This window comes from Bombus terrestris, chromosome 9 (assembly GCF_910591885.1).
Source record: "Bombus terrestris chromosome 9, iyBomTerr1.2, whole genome shotgun sequence".
Lineage (NCBI taxonomy): Eukaryota > Metazoa > Arthropoda > Insecta > Hymenoptera > Apidae > Bombus > Bombus terrestris.
Genome location: NC_063277.1, coordinates 14,747,807 through 14,767,181, shown reverse-complemented (window position 1 = coordinate 14,767,181; position 19,375 = coordinate 14,747,807). Strand labels below are relative to the sequence as shown.

Below are 19,375 nucleotides of genomic sequence, written 5' to 3'. Positions count from 1 at the left end.
CCTGGTGGAGGAAGGTGCGCTTTCCTTCCATTAGCGTCTCAGAAAAGCGCGATAATCAGCATATTCATGAATAACAGGCTAGCCAGGCTTAGTCGGTTGGACAGGAAATATTTCAAAGTAAAATGAGTAGACGCGCGATTCTCGTGGAAGCCCTCCATAAATATCGGATCCGTAAATTTCATTAAAGTTCGACTGGTAACACGTCAAGGCGCGTGTTGGCGGTTTTCAGCTGATTCTACTTTTATACTCGGATCCATGGGCAAAAAGAGGGCTCCCCCTTTAATCCCGGAATCTTCCGCACGGTTAAAGAGGAAATTGAAAGGACGTTTCACGCTTCTCGCAACGCGACTGGATCGAGCGCAAGCGACGTTTCGCGCCCTCGCGTATTCAATCTCAGATTAAAGAAGCCCTATTGCGTATCTAAGCGTATTCATCACTGCTTCGAATTCACAGTGATTACATTTAAATGCGTATCTTGGCCACGTTATAGCGTCATCGTCGACCGGCCGATATGTCCGTAACATGGAAGATCACTCGAGATTTATCGCGCTTAAATCAATTCGATTTATTTCGCTTTTTCCTTTTCTTTGTTATATTTTACATGCAAGTGTTCCACCTCGAAAAATATTCTGTTCAGTTGTTTTCGTAAACCTTCTTTCGAATACGTTTCTTTCACGCACCGTTTTCGATTGAAACCATTTCATTCGGATGCGAATCATTGGATATAATCCGCAATCTTCCGTGACGGCAATGCGACGTGTTTCAGATAGAAATATTCCGATCTGGAAAATCGCATTGGCCATAACATGGATTATTTATTTTCTGCTATGTCTGTCATACGGTTTGCTACGTACAGCACGGGATCAATGTAACGATAACTAGTAATATTCGAACGAAACTCGATCCGACTGGAATAACGTCGATTCGATGCACGAAATCATCGGAATGTTCGGATTATTTACGTATATATCACGCGTTTCATTACTTTACGTGTCGTCATTGTTAGCGTTGACGGATAATCGTATTTTCATTGGTAAAGGTTCGGTTGTTTCGTTTGTGTTGCATTATTTCGTCCATCAATATTATCCGTGCTTGTTCTACGTCGAACGGTAATTTTCTCGTCAAGATACGGCCTTTGTTGGAATTTATTGGGTCAAATTAAAACCGCGGAGACGTTGCATCTGATTACGCGAATTTGTACACTAACTTGTCATGAAACGACTATTTATATCAAGGTTCAAATAAATTTTCATTACGCTTTGCTCGTCAATCGTCGTTATTCTCGATTATAAAGCGTTTTATAGGATCAATTGATGCGTCGATCACTGTTATCATCACGGCAATCGAATCGCGTATTGTACGTTATCCTTTCGCAAGTGATTCAACCAGAAGAGGGTATAAAACGTTAAATGAAAGGTTTTTTCCCAAGGTTTTGCCGACAATCTCTCATAGCTACGTATCTCGTACGAGTTTGCTAAAGTTCAAACGTTAATTTGATTTCACTTAACATTTTCTACAAAATTATCGTCGATTTTCATGTTATAGAAGTTATTGGTTGTTCGAGATGGTATTAAACGAAACTTGTAATCACGCGACACGATTACGCGATTATGAAGACAACGAGTAAGAAAATCGTAAAGATACGCACCTTATATTTCCAATAAATATCGTAATTCTTTCGTTCTCGTTCGTGGCAAGTATCATAAAACCAGATTACGAGGAACCCTGAACTTTCTTATGGCAAGAATTCGCTGCCAAGAACTTGCTGTCAAGTATTTGCAGAGGAATTTTCGTGGTCTCAGCGGTTACGAACCCTTTAAAACTTTTGGATTTTGATGAATGGATTTCCAAGGTGATATGAAAATTTTTTATAAATGGAAATCTCACCCCCCATGACAGCTGAAAATCTCTGAAACTTCGATCAATTTCACGGTCATAAAGAACGCCGTGCACTATTATCGGTTTTACGCGATCCCTCGTATCCTCGCATTTCCCGGACTTGAGAAGCGTTGAGGAGCATTATCGGAAATCGGTTGATTTCCAACGTGAAAATCAAGGAAATGCAATTAATATTCGAAAGCTTTTTCGGTTCTAATTTATCGCAGCTTTTCGTGGCGAAAGAAATTAAAAAAAGAGAAAGACAAAATATAAGAAAAAGAGAAAGAAGAAAAGGGCGAGTTCGCTTCAAAGACTAATCGATAATAAGTAGTACGAGTCGGTGCATGGTCAGGCGTAGGTATCCGCTAATCAACGAGAAACTGTTCGAGAATATTTTTCCAGATTAATTGCAAGTTCGAGGGAATAAATTCCGGATTATTCGATAGTGGAAGAGATTAAAGCTTACCATCGTACGGTTTAAAGCTCTTCATCCATTTTACCTGCTCATTTGTTTAATGTATCCAAATACCCGAGATATGCTGATTTCTTTACAGTAGTTTCATCGACTTTGAAGACGCATGGAATTATCGAAGACAGTTCTTACTATTTTAGCACGGATAAAGAAATAAAAGGAATATTTTTTAATTCGCGTTATTTTTAGATTAAAAATAATTGGAGTAAGAAAGCGTACAATTGGCTATTGCACATAGCTACATCGTGTAAAGCCACTCGTAAATTTCCGTGTTGCAATAAGGACCATATCGAAATAGCGAAGATGCCGATGCTATTCGTGTCTCCTTATATGGAGAAATTCGAGAGGAATGTAGAGCAATCGCGTGCCAAGCGACTCGTAAGTAGGCATTCACCACCTCGTTCAAGTCAAAGGATGAAGTAAGAAAAAATAGTTACAAAGGAACGATAGCAATCGCGACTTTCCTTTTCTACGCGAATGCCCCGTAAATTTTAGACAAGTAGAAAGCGTGATGGAGGTGCATACAACGAAAATTCATTTTTCTATTGTACGATTTACGTTCGAATACGATTCAGGTGATTTTTGAATGGGTGAATATTAAAACTAAGTAACATTTATTCATCCAAGACTCAGTCCACGTACTATAACCATGACTATGTACCTGCTTGTTACTATGTTTGCATGCGATTATATAACTTGTTCGCACGTTGCGAATAGCGGACCAGAATATCGAAGTTGTCGATCGTACAATTGTCTTGATGCTTGACTTTACCTTTGCCCTGATTCGGGCCATGTATTTATAGTGTTGGTGTTGTTGGTATAGTTGGTATAATACGTGGTTCTGTCTCTGAATGCCGTGACATTATTCTTTGTCTCGAATCAGTGCGCGTGTAGAAACCGCGCATGTAAACCTCCATGTGCAATCTGCACGTAGAGTCCGCGCGTGCAGGAAAATCCTCTTCGGTGGAAGATGTTCCTGGAAGCTGCGGCATCTCTGTCTGCCAGGCAATGTTCCAGATAATGTAAGACACACGTAGCGGAGAACAAACTGGAAGATGCGACTCGCTTGTAATTGAGCAGCCCAGTGAAGAACAGGTACATGCCACCGTTTTATAATTTTAGGAAGAGGCAAGTTAAAGGAAAAGTTATATTCATAGGAAATGCGATGTGAAATTGTAACTATTTTAAACGATGCTTGGATGATAAATAAAGACTGCTATTAAGATATGCCACGTGTCCTTAAAGGATCGGGTAACATGGACGCACTTTTTCATTGCCCGTTTGCGTTTTCTCTGCGTGAAAAGTGTAATACGACGAAACGTACGTGTCATTGTACAATATTAGTAGATTGTAGAATGTATTAGGTTGTCCGAAAAGTTTCTTTCGTTTTATGAGGAAATAACAGACGCACAATGATTTTTTGTTTTATATTAGTTTATTGAATTATGCACGTACATAATAACAGAAATATAACGAAACGGATCATACCTAATTCAATAAAATAATATAAAGCAGAAATTATTGTTCATCTATTATCATCTTATAAAACGAAAGAAACTTTTCGGACAACCTAATACACTACACTGCGGAAAAAAATTAATGGTATAAAAAAGAAAAAAAAAAGACAAAAGTTTATACATACATGAGATGCGCCTGTTTCCCATTGAGCCTCTCAATTTTCGATCTCGATTTCTATATGTATCATTCATTTATCACTTATTCATTTACACAGATCGAGCGAATGTTCGCTATAAATTGAAATTTAATAGAGTAAATTGAATGACGACATAAGTGAATTTTTTATCAGAGTCGAATATTCACCAAACCAATATTTAAACGATTGCGTCGTTGTCTGGTGCTTCGTGGTAGAAATGAATAGTTCGAAATAACAGTAGTTAACGATGCAGCCGTTTGGCCCGCGAGCGATTCTCTCGTATCTGCGGACATCGACCAACTACCGAGGCAGTTCGTTTGCGTTTCTCTACGTCGAATTGTTATCGAGCAAATGTTTCTCGAAGTTAAAATCCATGGATATATTATACAACTATCTGCCAGTGAAGTTGCTTATTCTTGAATTTCAGACGAGTTTGCATCCATGAACGTACCGGTTATAGGTGTCGGAACGTATCAACATTATTCGATACGGTGTTTTCTTAAGGTTCGTACGGACCACCGGTCGTCAGAAATGCGTTGATCGTTGCCACTGAAACTGGATAGTCGACATATATGATATGGCAGCAAAAGTTCATTTAAAACAGAGAGATAGGTATCCGGGTAATTCAGGTGTTTCAGACACGTTATTGCGATAAGAGCATAAATGGGACGATATTACGAAAAGAATTTCAAAGTAACGTAGGCATTTCCAGCAGAAAATTCAACGATAGGAAAAATATCGCTATACCGGATCTTATCGAAAGGAGCGATGGTTCGCAGTCGAATGGCTGTCTCATTGAGAAGTTCGATGTCTTGGTCGCATCAAAATGTACGGTTCACTGGCGATCTTTCGTCTTCATCGTAACATAAAAGAAAAGAGCAGGCGCAAGCACCGACAAGGATACGTTGTAAAACTGTTTTATGAGGCACGGCTGAAAGGATACCACGAAGCTGTAATCATAGCTCCTAATTTGCCGTGGAAGAACGCGTTGACTCGTGACTTTGCCAGTGGATTTACTGTACGGTCTGTCGGATTCAGGGCCGTATCTAGAACGGTGGCCCTTATTTAATTACAAAAAGATCGACGGATACGTTTTATTAGTTTTTGAAAAAAAATTGCACGTTTCGCTGGCTAAGTGTAGTACGAGTTTTGTCGGCAGCGCCTTCAATGATAAACCTTACACGTTCCTAATTATTTTTCCGATACTTATGGAGGACGAACGACGACAGTTTTTGTAATTAACGTTGAGAAATGAACGCTAACGCGTACGATGCTGTTTCGCATTTCGTTTAAGGGGAAACTATGTTGTGAAATAATAAACGTCGATCTATCTCGTAGTTAGGATACTGACCATTTTCGCGATGAAAATATGACCGTAGTTGATGTTTATTAACGAAGAGGTACATCTATCTTAGAACGAGACTGACGTGTTTGTGCCACCGAATAATAAAGTATCCTTTGAAAATTTAAAACGCTTCGCAGAGGATATGTTGTAGCTGGTTTGCAACTTTGTTACGTAGGTGTTCATCTACGTAAATCAGTCGATGTAAATGTTAACGATGTCCCGTCATCGCGTTACACTTCGTAAATGAATCTCGTAATTGCGAAACCGCTACTCTTACCGTTTAAATTGTAATTCGAATTTCTTCGAACATGCAACTAACGCGAACTAAGCGAAGTAATGCTTTTGGATACCTTCCCGAGTATTTTTGCCGCATCGTATAACCGATAAATCGTTAAATAATAATTACTAGCGATGATAATAATACGCAACGTATTTCCATTATTGTGGAACAAACAAAATTTTAATATCGTTCAATCGATCCAAATGCTTATATCGGATTAAATGGTGAATTCCCAGTAGATTCCCGATGTTTGCTGGTATCTTGCCGTGGAAGTGGCCACTCGTGCAACCTGTAAGATTCACTAACGCGATCGAATTTAATCATAGATTCAAAATACAACGATCATCGCGCAAATTTCTCCAATAATTTTCACCTGGCATAATTCTCAATTGATCGAACAACGTATTTTTTGTATTCAATTTTCCAATAGCGTGGGAACGTTTAGCGCGGGGCAGAATTTTTACAAACTCGCTGCTGGATGTGTCTTTAGACGTTTTCTACTGACAACCAGCCTGAATAAAATAAATCGACTTCGCCCGTGAAATAAAACTCTACCTCGGTGAAGCCTGTTTCTCGAGCTGCTCGTTTCATCGTTTTACCTCGTTATTTCGTATCTTCGTAGCCGCGACATTTGCCGAGCTCTCTTAGCTAACGGACGAATAGTTCTTTCCTCGCAGAGATCAAACTCCGAGCGCGCAGCGTGTCGATATCGATGGGGATGATAAATCACGAAGTTGGTAATTGGCGTAAGAAGCAACACTTTTTGTCTCAACAGGGGGTTGAAAGAGCGTATTGTGTATCGCGCTAGAGCATGTCACATCGGAACAATCGCAACAGTTAGAAATTGCTCCAACTTTAAGGATCATTCTTACTTTTCGGTGGTTGCGACAGACGGAAAATTAGAAACTATAAATTTCTCTGCTTTCATAGATTTTGGCATCCCAGGAAGATACATCTTAATTTGCTTGATCAATGAATGACAAGGGAAACGGGAGGTCTGTAGAAAATATTGCTTATATCGTTACCGATAGATAATCATAGTCAGATTGTCGTCAATAGCATGACGGTTTTAATTAAAAGCGGTGACAAAGTTTTGATAATATAGAAGCTATGTCGGAAGGAAACTTAATAATGGTATGGAATTTGCCGATCCAGCAAATTTTACACTTCTTTGCGATGAGAGGAAAAAGCGCGAGGAAAACAGAGGAAAAGGAAGAGATGATGAAGGAAAATCAAAAAGGGGAAAGAAGCGGTGGAAGAAGGAAAAGGAAGAGGAAAAGGAAAAAGCTGGTAGTGGGGTAGGGTTGCGAATTAAGGGTTGGTGACGAGAGCAGCGTGTGCGCGTAGGGTTGAAGAGAGAGGAATAGGCCGCCGGGCAACCCCCTCCAACGTTTCTCCCTCCCCGACCTAACACGAACGTGCGAGCTTCGGGATTCGAGGCGGTGTGGAAACTCGGACGGACAGGCAGTCGCTCGCCGTTCGTTCAACAACGTGGCTCGAAAGTGCTGCCTCGGCGATTCAGATAAGCGACCAAGACCAAGAGGAAGACGACGAGGACGATCACGGCGACAGCGATGCCACCCCTCGTCGTTCGATCTTGGCCAACGTGGTCCGCCTTGGTTTCTCAGGGCCAACGATAAAAGATGACACTTCGATTGCGATCGTTGATCCCAGACACGGAGGAATCCACAGGTATCTCAGCGGTATCCTCCTTCGTCGTGATCTATTACGACCAACAACTACGCCCGTCGATATTCCAATTGTTCTCGTCGTGAACCATTCAGTTTCCTCAGTGAACCTGATAATCGAATCGATCGTTCTTTGACGCGTGTGAATACCAAGAGTGCATTTGTGAGAGAATCTACTCGATTTGTTTAGTTCGATGTTTCGCGATTGACTAGTTCGAGCGGATATAGAGCGTGAGGGAAGAAGAATCGCAATGATAGTAAAAAGTGCGAAGTGTGTCGAGATGTCGATACGATCGAATGACGCGGCCGATGGCAAAGAAGAGTATCTGGTAATTGCCGTCGATTGTGCGTGGTCAAATGGAAATCACGCCGAGTGTTCATGGATCCCGTTTGACCAAAGGATTCTCTGCAATCAGCATTAGAGGGCTGAATTTCCTGCTGGGAAATTTAACGATCGGTTGGTCGAGGGTCGACTGGTCCAGTACCAGCAGATCGTTGCCGATTAGAGCAATGTCTTGTATCGTCGTTTAAACCAATAGAGATCGCTTAATCGGCAGATCGAAACCGAGAAGGACCAACGTAAGAAGACCGACGGGAAGTTCGATGAAAAGGATTTTTCTACCGTACACGAATTCGCATTGCGGGAAACGTAATAAACCAAGGCAGTACAATGCCGCCGCTTTAGATCGAATATAAAGCCGTGCGACGTTTTTGATCTCGTTGCAAAATATTGAATCGATCTACCAGCGGTAGGTGAATGGCGGAGCTTAGTACGACTATCGTGTATTCTATGGTGCCGAGGATCATCCCCCTGATATATACATACAGACAGAGAGGCACACTCGATACATGGATCTTGCGCAGAATATGGGGAAGACACGAGGCGAACTTGGCGATGAACGCGTGACAGCACGAGGAAATTCTCCAACGAATCGACGTCGCATCCAGATCAAGCTTTGAACCACTGGATTTTTGCCTGTTGAACAACACCGCGTGTTTATTTGACACGGCCACGCAGTATATCGCTGTGATCGGCAAGGACGTTTACTACTCCTGACCATGACGATACTATGTTTGCGTTAGTCGATCGACTCGTTAGAAATTCAAAGAGAACGGACTGGCATGGATGAACGTTGCTAAGACGACGCAAAAGTGACACAGGTGTGATCAATGGTAAGTAACGGTTTAATCGTTGCTAAATTTTCTCCAGTTTCCTACTTAAGATTCTCTTGACCGAGAAATGCCTGAACGTGTAGGTCAAGGGTGTAGGTACGAGCAATTTGAATTGCTAAGTGGATCTTAGTCGTTATTAATTAAAACGCGATTTGACGGCGAGCGAAGAAAGGAAACTTGTTTCGGGGGGGGGGGGTGAAAGATGGTCGAATTAAAGGAATTATAAATAAGAGATGACAGCGAAGAGGAAAGTAAGTACATGCGGCGATATGCGCGCGGAATATGAAACGGAAATATGTGTCTCATTTTATTCGGTGCATTAAGAGCACACGCGAAATTTTGTGTAGAAGGTATTCGTTGTATTTCAGTCCTTATAAAGCGTAAGTATTCGCGATAAACGAACCAGCGAAATTAATGTTCGCGTAATATTAATCCGATTAAACTAATTTCATGCAGACACAATTTCAACGGGCAACCGGATGCACTTTCAGATTATCACGCGTTCTATTTCTTTCATACAGTTTTGAAAATTATGGAACAGCGAAGACGTTATTAAACTTGCTTAAAGTCGAACTCGAACGTGATAGTAGTTTCTACTATAATTGCCCCGGCGTCAACGCCATTCTTATACTCAGATGGAGAGGTAAAGTTAGATAATACGACTAAAGTAAGAGACATTTGTAATCTCGCGGATTAAAAACGTTTTAAATTAGCGCATATTTTGGAATATTTCGAGGAATAGGATTAACCGCAAGAATAATGGCTATCGAATTTTGTGCTGCTCTTTATTACGATCCATTCTACTGCCAGCCTTAATGCGTGCTTTTACTACTTAACACGATAAGGATATCATTATATCCTAATAATCTTCCCAAGTATTTCAAGAATGTACTGCTTCGGCTATGGACATATCAATTAGATTAATATCCTTGAACTATATGAGGAGCTACAAGCCGTAAATGTACCATGGCAGGCAAAGACGCGATTAATTTATTTTTGCTATCAAATTGCACAAAATAACATATACATTACCTGTTGCAATCTACATTTCACGTAATCACGCATTTTTAATATCTCAGGAAATTATCGCCTCATTAAACGCATCGCACTTTCTATTTCTCGAATATTTAATACGAATACGAACACTCTTGATATTTCATACGTTACTTACATTTAAGTAATTGCGAATCTCGAATTGGAACATTCTGGTGTCAGTGGAATTTCTTGTCAATCGTATATAATTAATTATGCTATCATTTCGCTAATTAATCTAAGTCAAGATTACCACGACGTAGGCATCATTTTTTCTTTATGCATCGCACAGTTGTGCCTTTCTCTCGCAGTTGTAGGTAAGCTGCAAGAACAATCAATCTTAAACGTCACGATTTCATTTCTTGCAAGACAGAAACCTTCGCTATCCGAAATGAATTGCGTATTATATTTTCGTTGAAAACGGTTCCTTCCCCTCGCTAGTGGATTACCTTTGCGCAATTGTCTGTGCATCTGCAATTTTATAAAATTCGTGGAAATAGCGTTGAGATTAATGTCCGAAATATTTCTCCTAAATAAAACGAAACGTAATACACCCGCGGAACGTATTTGAGAATAGAGTTTTGGTAAATTATCCAAAATTGTAGAATTGCCATTTTTGCTTCCTTGAACGATATATAACGAGGTAGACGATTCTTCGTACGAATTTGTTCACTTGAATAACAAGGCTTTCCTATATAGCTTTTGTTCGAACGAGGGGGCGAAGCATAAAATTCTGTTTTATGTCGTGCGTATTCGTCATATCATTGTTTGTGGCGTGACCTCATAATTCTGGCTTGTCTCTCGAATTTTACACTTGTTTGCTTTCGTTGATTTTCTAATTTGTACAATACACGAGGCGTTCTACCAATCATGTAAAAAAAAAAAAAAAAAGAATTGTCGCATAACGTAAATGGAAACGATGATGCGTGAACAATCGAAAACTTAGCCGAGGCTGAAGTTCTACGCGCCCGCAAATATTTTTGGAGACGCGAATTTCTCTAATACGGCAATTGTTATTAAGCAAGAAGTTTCAGAGACTTAATACTGTAGAGACTTAAAGAAAGTTTAAAAATACAACTTTTGTAGTCCAAGATATATGTAAATTACATGTACGCGCTCGGCTATATCGACGAATGTCCCTTCTTAAAACTTTTTATTTGCGACCGTGTTACGTCGTTTCCATTTAGTATACATCTTCGTAAACAGGTCGTTTTCCTTTCTATTCCTACCATCCTTGTCATGCCATTCTATACATTTACTTTTGATATAATTTTCACGTGAACTGGGTTGCTTCAAATGCAATATTTTCAAAAGCCTTGGATATAATCAGATTTTATATGTGTACGAATGTTTTCATTTTAATCGGAAAGAATTGGGATGCATGGTGTAGTTCTTCGCATCATACGATACAAATTAATGCTTTGAAACGTGTTAACGTTTTATGGGTGTGTTAAATAATCCTTTCGTTGGTGAATTTTTGAATACCATTGTACGATATAGTCGGCCGACCGACCATATTATATTTAATATTATATTTAAACATTGTCTGTGCAAGTTTACTTCGTTATATAGAATAAATTGAAACTAAATTGGAGTGCTCCTAATTTCTGTACAATTAAAGAGTAATGTATATAATTGCATAAAGAATTCAAAGAAAAACAGTGAAAGACAATGGAAAAGGGAGGAGACAAGAGGGAAATGACACAGTTACCATTGAGAACAAAATTCAAGTTAGTACATATATTTCACTCAGAATTATAACGTTGCTTTGCATATTTACATATTCAAATATCACCGTGTCGTTAGCGACCCGATGAAAGAGCAGCATCTGAAGAAACTGCATATTATTTTGCCGCAATTAATTATAAGGATTATAACAGCCTCTTATGACGATCTCAATGAAACCAATTTTTTGCGAGGCACTGCTCATGGCAATTTGTGATGATATACCGTGTACTTACTTCTATCTCTGTTGATTAAAAACACGGAATACAATATACGGAAGTGACATTTCCTATAAAATTTCGCATAAAGTTTTATATAAAACTTCGCATCGTGGTACTCGTTTTAATCGACATCATTATTTTCCTGACATTTAGCACCAACGTCTGGAATAGCAACATTCTCCGTGGTATATTTTTCTTTCAGAATGGAGAGACACACGAGTAAGCATCCGACACGTAAGTTTAAGGAACGCGTGTTCAGAATAGAAAGCGTGCTTAAGTAGAAAAGGAAGAAAATACATGCAGGCATATTCCTTTCGAGCGATTTACAGTTCAAAATATAACGACTACCGATACACTTGATTCGGCTTGCTTAGTGTATGTAGAACAGGGAAATGGTAGGCCCTAAGAGATAAGGAGATGATTTCTGCCCTTAAGAGGGTCCTTGGAGTTCCCTTGGCTGCCGGCTTCGAGCAGTTCGAGAGGATCTCTCCTCTTTCCCTCTTTCACGCCGTTCACGTCGAAAGGCAAGAGAAACACTATAATGTCTGTCCATCTGTCAATCCACCCCTCCTACGTGCGTGCTTTCGATTCCTTCTACCCCGGAAGAGAGGTTCGTTCCTCTGCAAAAACTAAGCCAGGAAAACCGCTTGAGAGAAGTCCTGAGTTTTCTTTTAATTTTGAGATTGCGTTGCGACATTCGTTTCGAACGGACAAGCTCTATCTGATTCATAGACCTTTCGTCCTCTTTTTAAGAGAAAAGAAGAAGATAGGCAAATCGCGTAATTTGATGCTAACAATAAAAGAATAAAAATACATTTCCTTTGTCGCGTTGCAAATTTGGACGTTCAAAGGATCACGGGTATAAATATGTTTATATTTGTGAGACTACGTGAAGCCACGTTCGACCGAACGAAACGAAAAATCTAAAACACAAATTGCTCGTTTCTAGCTGTTTCGTTAACCAGATGAAAATCTCTCGTTACTTTCGCAACCATCTGACCTGTATTAATATTTAATCTGTTATTCAGTTCCAAGGAAGTCCTTCGAAATTCATTATATCACGGTAGTTACCGTCTACGGTTTTAATTTAATTAAATTTCCTTAATCCTTCTTCCGCCTTTATTTCCGTGGCGTTCGTGTAACGCGTTTTACCGCGGAAATAAAACTAAGGTACAAACTCGAGCGAAAATAGATTGAATTATCTAACACGCAACTACGACGCCGAACATTACGCTTTTATTTTACAATGTAAGGATAGGTGTAAAATGTAAGGCAAGGGAAGAAGGTACTGACCGTGGTTCTTCTTTCTATTACAGAGATTCTCGACGAGGGATTTCAATGATACGCCGCTAAGGTTGGGGCGATTGTGGTGATTGGTGAGAGGATAGTCCAGACGCAGCACCTCGTTTCTTGCGTGCACGGACGATCGAGAATGTTATCGCACAAGGAACGCCGCACATCACCAACGTAAGGGAAACGAAACGCTTAGCCGGTGAACACTTAGATAACGGTCACGAGGATGCCAGACAAAATTAAAGAACCGACGCGTTTCAAAATCTCGTGATCAACATCGGCGTCCAGTATTCACGAGTAGAGAAATTTGAAATGGGGACGAACACGAACGACCAGCCTCTGGTTAAGTCCATCGTGAGCAATCTGTCGTTAGACCATACGCAACGACTAACCGATCTGTTTTCTGGTAACGGAACCAAGGACACCGTCACCATACACGACGAAACCGTCTTAAACGACGTTTTCTCAAGAAGCGAAAAAGATGCGTCAACCAGTGGCATCGAGTTAAGTTGGTTCAATGATTCGACAACGATAGGTACAACGCCTTCCGGTTCCTCGTTCAGTGTGTCATCGTCGTTCTTTTCCTCGGTATCACCGTCGTCGCCTAGCTCCGACAATTACACCGGCATATCGGATCTGTTCGTCTTCGAAGACTTAAACGATTACATCAATCGATTGAATTACAGCGCTTTCGTTAATTTGACGGCCTATTACGATGGAGGGGCTAACCTGAACCTGAACGGAAGCGTGAACTGCACGTCGTCGATAGTCGCGGGCACCGCAGCTGGTGTTAGAGCGGGTGAGTGCGGGCCGACAGCAGACGTCGATGAAAAGACGAATGCCAACAGCTGGTGGGCTCTGATCCTGGTGATCGTGCCTTGTTTAACGCTATTCGGCAACGTATTGGTTATCCTCGCTGTAGTTCGAGAAAGAGCTTTACAGACGGTCACGAATTATTTCATCGTGAGCCTGGCCGTCGCTGATCTGCTCGTTGCTGTGCTCGTCATGCCCTTTGCTGTCTACGTTTTGGTGAGTCCGCTTTTTCTTCCACGTATTACAATGGCTTTTAAAACGGACGGCGACGGATTAAAAGAATTCATTAATTACGCTTCGCACTTTACCCTTTATCTCGATAAAAATAATTATCGTGTCGGCTATTATTCCGATGTGCTAGAAGTGGATGTTAATTCGAAATATAAACTTTTCGAAATTCGCTCAGACTTTAGTTCCGGCGTGTAAAAGACAACGATGCCTTTTTCACTGACTCGTTTGCAAGTTCATCGTGACATTTATGACTGCCAAATCGGTATGTTCTTCGTATCGTCGGTCCGGTTGTTTTGCCATCGCATTTGCGCGATGTTTATAACCTGATTTAATTAAAGCAATTCATTGGAAATCAGTTAGCATCCCTATTATTGTATCGGGAAACTGAATTTTCATAGATCTATATTTATCGAACAAACGATGATTTTGTTCGAATGTCGATGGTTCCGCAGTTCGGATACGTATACCAATCAAATGAAATAGGATTAGTTAATTAAAGCAATTTGAGTAATTCTTCAAGTGACAGCTCCTGAATTCCGTGATAGCGATGACCTACTTCCGTTCGAAATGCTCCTACCGTGTCATAGTGCGGATGTCAAACGAGCGCTGCCAGCGAAAGCATTCTTTTATGCGTGCAGTATTTATTTAACTGCCGTTTTATTTACGTTCTGGAATAAATTTCAATCTTACGCGAAATAAATTTCTGACGGATTTATCTTGTTTCATTACATTTTAGGACGATTTAGGACCTATGTACATTTTACGATCCCATTTGTTCTTATTAATTTAAAGGATAAAACTGTCTGGCGTCAAGGTATTATAATTTCATTTTGCACCATTAAATGCGCAAAATTTATGTTGCCCTGAATAATTACCGTAACGAATATGTTTTTACCTTAGCACGTAAAGCTAATTGCAGAAAATTTATGTTACTTCAATGAGAGACTTTTCTATATTTCCGCAACTCGATAAGCAATATTCCACGATATCAGTAGAAGATGATAATTTTACGAGAATCGAGGTGGAGTTAGGTTCTGAACCCTTCTTCAGAACGAATATTAATTATGAATTGCACAGGGCCTATAAAAATGCTATTAATTTATTAGAGTTGAATCTTCGATCGAAAATCGTCAATATTCCATTATCCTCGCCTTAACCGAACGTTCATCGTGTCGAATCGTTCGGGATAGTTCCTGGGAAAATTTGAATATATTTTTGTCCAAAGTTACGTGTAATTATTATAATATCTTCGTCAACAAGACGTGTATTTGCGATCGGCAATTTAATTAATTGTACAACATTGTACGTATAATCAGGGATTGTTCTATAATTGCAACGCGGAATTTACGTATTTACGAGTTATTACGTGATTCGCTGTTTCATATTCGCTTCTCTAATCAGCACGCTACGCAATAGCAATAATTCAAAATGATTTTGCGTCTGATATTTGAGTCCTTACTAATCTGACAAAATTTTTCTGTGTTTTATAGAGTGCGTGATAGCTTGAATTATTTTGGTACGAGATTATGTCGCGTAAACACGATAGGAGCCATCCTTTTCACGCACAAAGTATACGTGGATCAAAGTGGCACTCGTACACGCGACATTTGCGTTCGTTTGTACTAATGAACATTTCGCAAAAGCAACAGTGTTTAAGTTTAATTTATAGGGGAATGTGAGTGATTTATTCCACGCGGCCGACATGAAACCTAATGACCAGTAAAGATGTACCTTTTGGAATATGCATGAGGGTGCCCGAATTCGATGGCACGTCAAAGAAATAACGAAATTAAATGTCGCGTTTGCAGGAAATGAAAGTATCACAAGCTAATTACGGATAAAATGATTCCCGCAAGATTCTATGGCATGCAAATTGAACGAGTTCGAGAATGGAAAACGTAAGATTTTATCACCGAATTAACTTCTAGGAAATTTCCAATAATCTGATAAAGTTCAGTCGGTATTAAGCAATTACGTTGGCCATCCGAACAGATTTTGATATCCTAGAAAAAATCTATAATCGTTTATCGTCGCACGAACGAAGAATTTAAGATTCGTTCTCGTCGTTTTCGTCGTTCTATCTTCATCGTTTCTTCCATAATTTTTTTCACGTCGAACTGACCAATACAGTGAGCGGCATGTTCCAACCTCTATCGGGTTGACCGAGACGTCCCGGGCTGGATATTAACACGGTGCAGCGTACTAAAATCCCTCGTCGACCGCTTAAATGATCGTTCGCGAGTTTCACATTAAACAGTTTAGCGACGCGTGTGTGCGCACCTATAATGCGTCGCAACGATAATGTCGCGACTCGAGTGTCGTGCTACGATCGAAGCACTTTAATCGGTTGCCAGCGCGAACTCGCGTTCTACGATTCGCAGTTTCGCGAAACGTCGTGAAACTGTGCTGTTTGTCAGCCCGTGTTCGTGATATGCGATCTTATCAAATACTGGCCTTCAATTTGAAGAAAAGAAAATAATAAAACAGGCCAATGAACGAAAAGCTACATGTTTAATCATATCGTGGAGATCTTTCTCGGGATGGAGAAATTAATAATATCCACTTAATTCCGTTTCGGTTTTAAGAGGAGCTTTGAAGTAAGTATTCTCGAAGGAATACCTGGTCAGAATATTCTTCTTCGTAACTTAACGCTGATTGGTAATTCGCTTTTATCGGCTCTCTGGTAGTTCCAAGCTTTTATGGTTACTTGTATTATGAGGTTCAGAAATTTTTGAAGTCTTTGCTGTGACGTTATACGGGCTATCGCTTGTATCTTTAGCGGAGAAATTTTAATTCCTTTTTCAATTTTCTCGACACAATCCTCTTCTGACAACAAGAAGATCAAGAATAAAGAAAAATGCACGTTATTTCGTGTAATTTTCATTATTTCCTTTTTCTATGTTATCATACTTATAATCGCTCGCATCGGTGTAGTTTCTCATCTAAATTGCTCGCTTATTAGAATTTCAATTTCTATTCCTCGTTATGCCATACAATCTTCATTATCATCGCCGTAATTCGTCGAGCGTTTCGTTGTAACGGAATGATTACTAGAAGAATAGGCTAACTAGCGAGGAAAGCTTGATACATTTACCACGCTGACTTTGATAGATCTGTCTTTTATTTCTGCAAATGTAGCTTGACCGTTACATTTTAGTGCACTCTGTGTGCTGAACGCACATATTACCTTGTAACGACATGCCAAGCCGTGGTTTGCAGTCACGTCGGTATGCCACGAGAGATTTCCGGTTCACGAAAAAGTTATTCTGTTATTATTGCACTTTTCTGGACACGGCAGAAACAGCTGTGTAGTTTGCTCCAGTATCTCCGCTACTACTTTCTACAGCTGCTGTCACCGTAAATCTTTTCGCGAATTTATGTAGGTTAACAATCGTTTACTCTCACCAATATATTTATAGTCACGTTTCGTTTCTGCGAATCGCAGGAGAGACGCAGCCGTTCGAAACGACATCGGTTATAATTGAAGTCTAAATTAATCAATTCATTTTACGACGTTCCCGTACATTCACTTCTTCTAATTGATGCATCATTACTTGCGCGATAGTATCGATATTCCAATAATTTATAAGGTGGACGGTGTCTTTGTGATCCTTCTGTGTATGTGTATGACACTTTTCGAATCTCTTCGTAGTACTTCCGTAATTTCTTTTCCTCAATGATGTCTCTACTGTTCTTTCTTTGTTAGTGTCTGACGTCTCAACGTCATGTGAAAACCGCGTGTTCTACACGTGCACAGGCGAAATTGAGCATCCTTGACCAATTATTGGAATTATGGTAAAATATCCGCGTACAAAGAACAACCGGATTCGGTGGAACGAAAAATTGTGAAAGATGGTCAGAAAATTGGAAAGGATAAGGGCACGTGAAAGGCGTAAAAGAGAAGGACAGAGCTAAAAAGGTGGAACAGTCGGTATTAGGTTCTGTCGAGTGGGTGCTGGCGTGACCACGAGCAATTTCGATCCGTTTTCCTTCGCCTGCCTCCATAATCCCTCGATTCGTAGGTAGCCTCACCACTCAACCGGTTTACGGAGTGGAATAACACGGTGAATCGCCAGCTGGGACAAGGTCTATGTTAATAACACAGATCGCTTCATCGCATGCATGCTTATTACTTGGTCGATTCAACCCAGTTTTGATTCGAGCTGTGTACACAGAGGTTAAACCATTCGTTGTCCCGCTAATATGAATATTAATGTTCATGCCGAAGGAACCGACCACTTTTCTTCTGGGAATAGAACACGGAATCGTTTGGCCTTGCCGGCTCGTCTAAACACGAGTTATCTCTTCCGAACGATCCCTCTCTATAAGCAACATATCTCTACAACGTTTCTTTCCTTCCCTTGCGTCAACATGGCGCCTGAATTTCAAAGTGATTCATTCTGATTGTTTTCGGCGCCAATATTATTCGCGTCTCCACATATGATTGCAAACGTTCGAAAGGGAAACCTAACAGAAGTATAATAAAAGCAACCGTTTCAATGGTTTTATAAACAAGATGAAAAAGATAAATGGTCCGGTAGATGTACGTTCGCCTAGTCAGTTTCATTTGTACGGTTGATCGCCCTTCACGAAGTTAACAGCTAAACGATGAAAAAAGGCTCAATTCGAATGCTATTGTCCTAGATATCGTCTTTCTCGTCATTTCGAGATTGATCGTGGCGAAACACGTGCAACACAAGCACGTCAAGCGATACAAAATTTCACGGGGTGAATAGAGATGTTCGGTGGAACGTCAACGCGCGTCATGCGTCAAGGTCGAGTAGCTACGTAAAATGGAAAAAAAGCTGTTGGAGTACCGGGGATTTCGTTAGAGTTTGGCATGTAAAAATTTGAGGTAACGAAATTCATGGCACGAATGTACTGCAGTTATTGTTATTTTTCGGCGAATGTTCAAGCATGAAACTAGTCACGGTAGAAAATTGCTTCACGCAGATCAAATGTATCGAGTATCAGAGATTTTATAAAAATACTCTGATTTTCATTCACGTGCACAGAGAATCAACGAATTAAACACAAGCCGTGAACGATCGTAATAAATTACGAGACACGTTTATAAACCTATAGTACGATAAATTCTTGATAGAGCGCAATTTATATTTGTCGAAAGTTTTACGAAATACGTTGACATTTAACGCATCTTTGCCAGACAGATTCGTGATATGCCATGTAACCGCTGTAATTTCGAAACACACGCGGCTCGTTCATAATTTTCAACTACCTTTATTCTATTCCTTCGTTCCGGTATAATGGCTTCCTGTGAAAGCAGATCTCGTACAAGAATGGGACAAATGTGACGCGAGCGCGCACCAGCACATATAACAGTTGATCATATTGTGTTGTTCAGCGTAATGTAACGTATTTCATCTTCCTTAAGATAGTTTGTTTAAGCGCTAAGCACTCGATCTCTTGGGCTAAATATAGCTGTGAAGCGAAAGGTAAGCGATGCGAACTTCAAAGCCGTTTTCACTCCAAGCTCGTCTTGATTATCTCCTAAATCAAACACAAATACTATGGAATATAATTAGCGAGGAATAAAATCTTCCTTTTTG

The 19,375-nt window shown here is 40.2% G+C and overlaps 1 protein-coding gene across 3 annotated transcripts in view; it reads left to right on the top strand.

Moving 5' to 3' along the window:
* Window positions 1-7,065: 7,065 nt before the first annotated feature.
* LOC100644210 (dopamine D2-like receptor) overlaps window positions 7,066-19,375 on the top strand; it is a 96,678-nt gene continuing 84,368 nt past the window's right edge. For 2 of the 3 annotated variants that reach the window (XM_020864815.2, XM_048408965.1), the window contains exons 1-2: window positions 7,066-8,490; window positions 12,785-13,790. In XM_020864815.2, the coding sequence (XP_020720474.1) occupies window positions 13,074-13,790 (717 nt within the window). In that variant the 5' untranslated portion in view covers window positions 7,066-8,490; window positions 12,785-13,073. The remainder of the gene's footprint in view (window positions 8,491-12,784; window positions 13,791-19,375) is intronic. The other variant, XM_048408966.1, reaches the window with a different exon arrangement.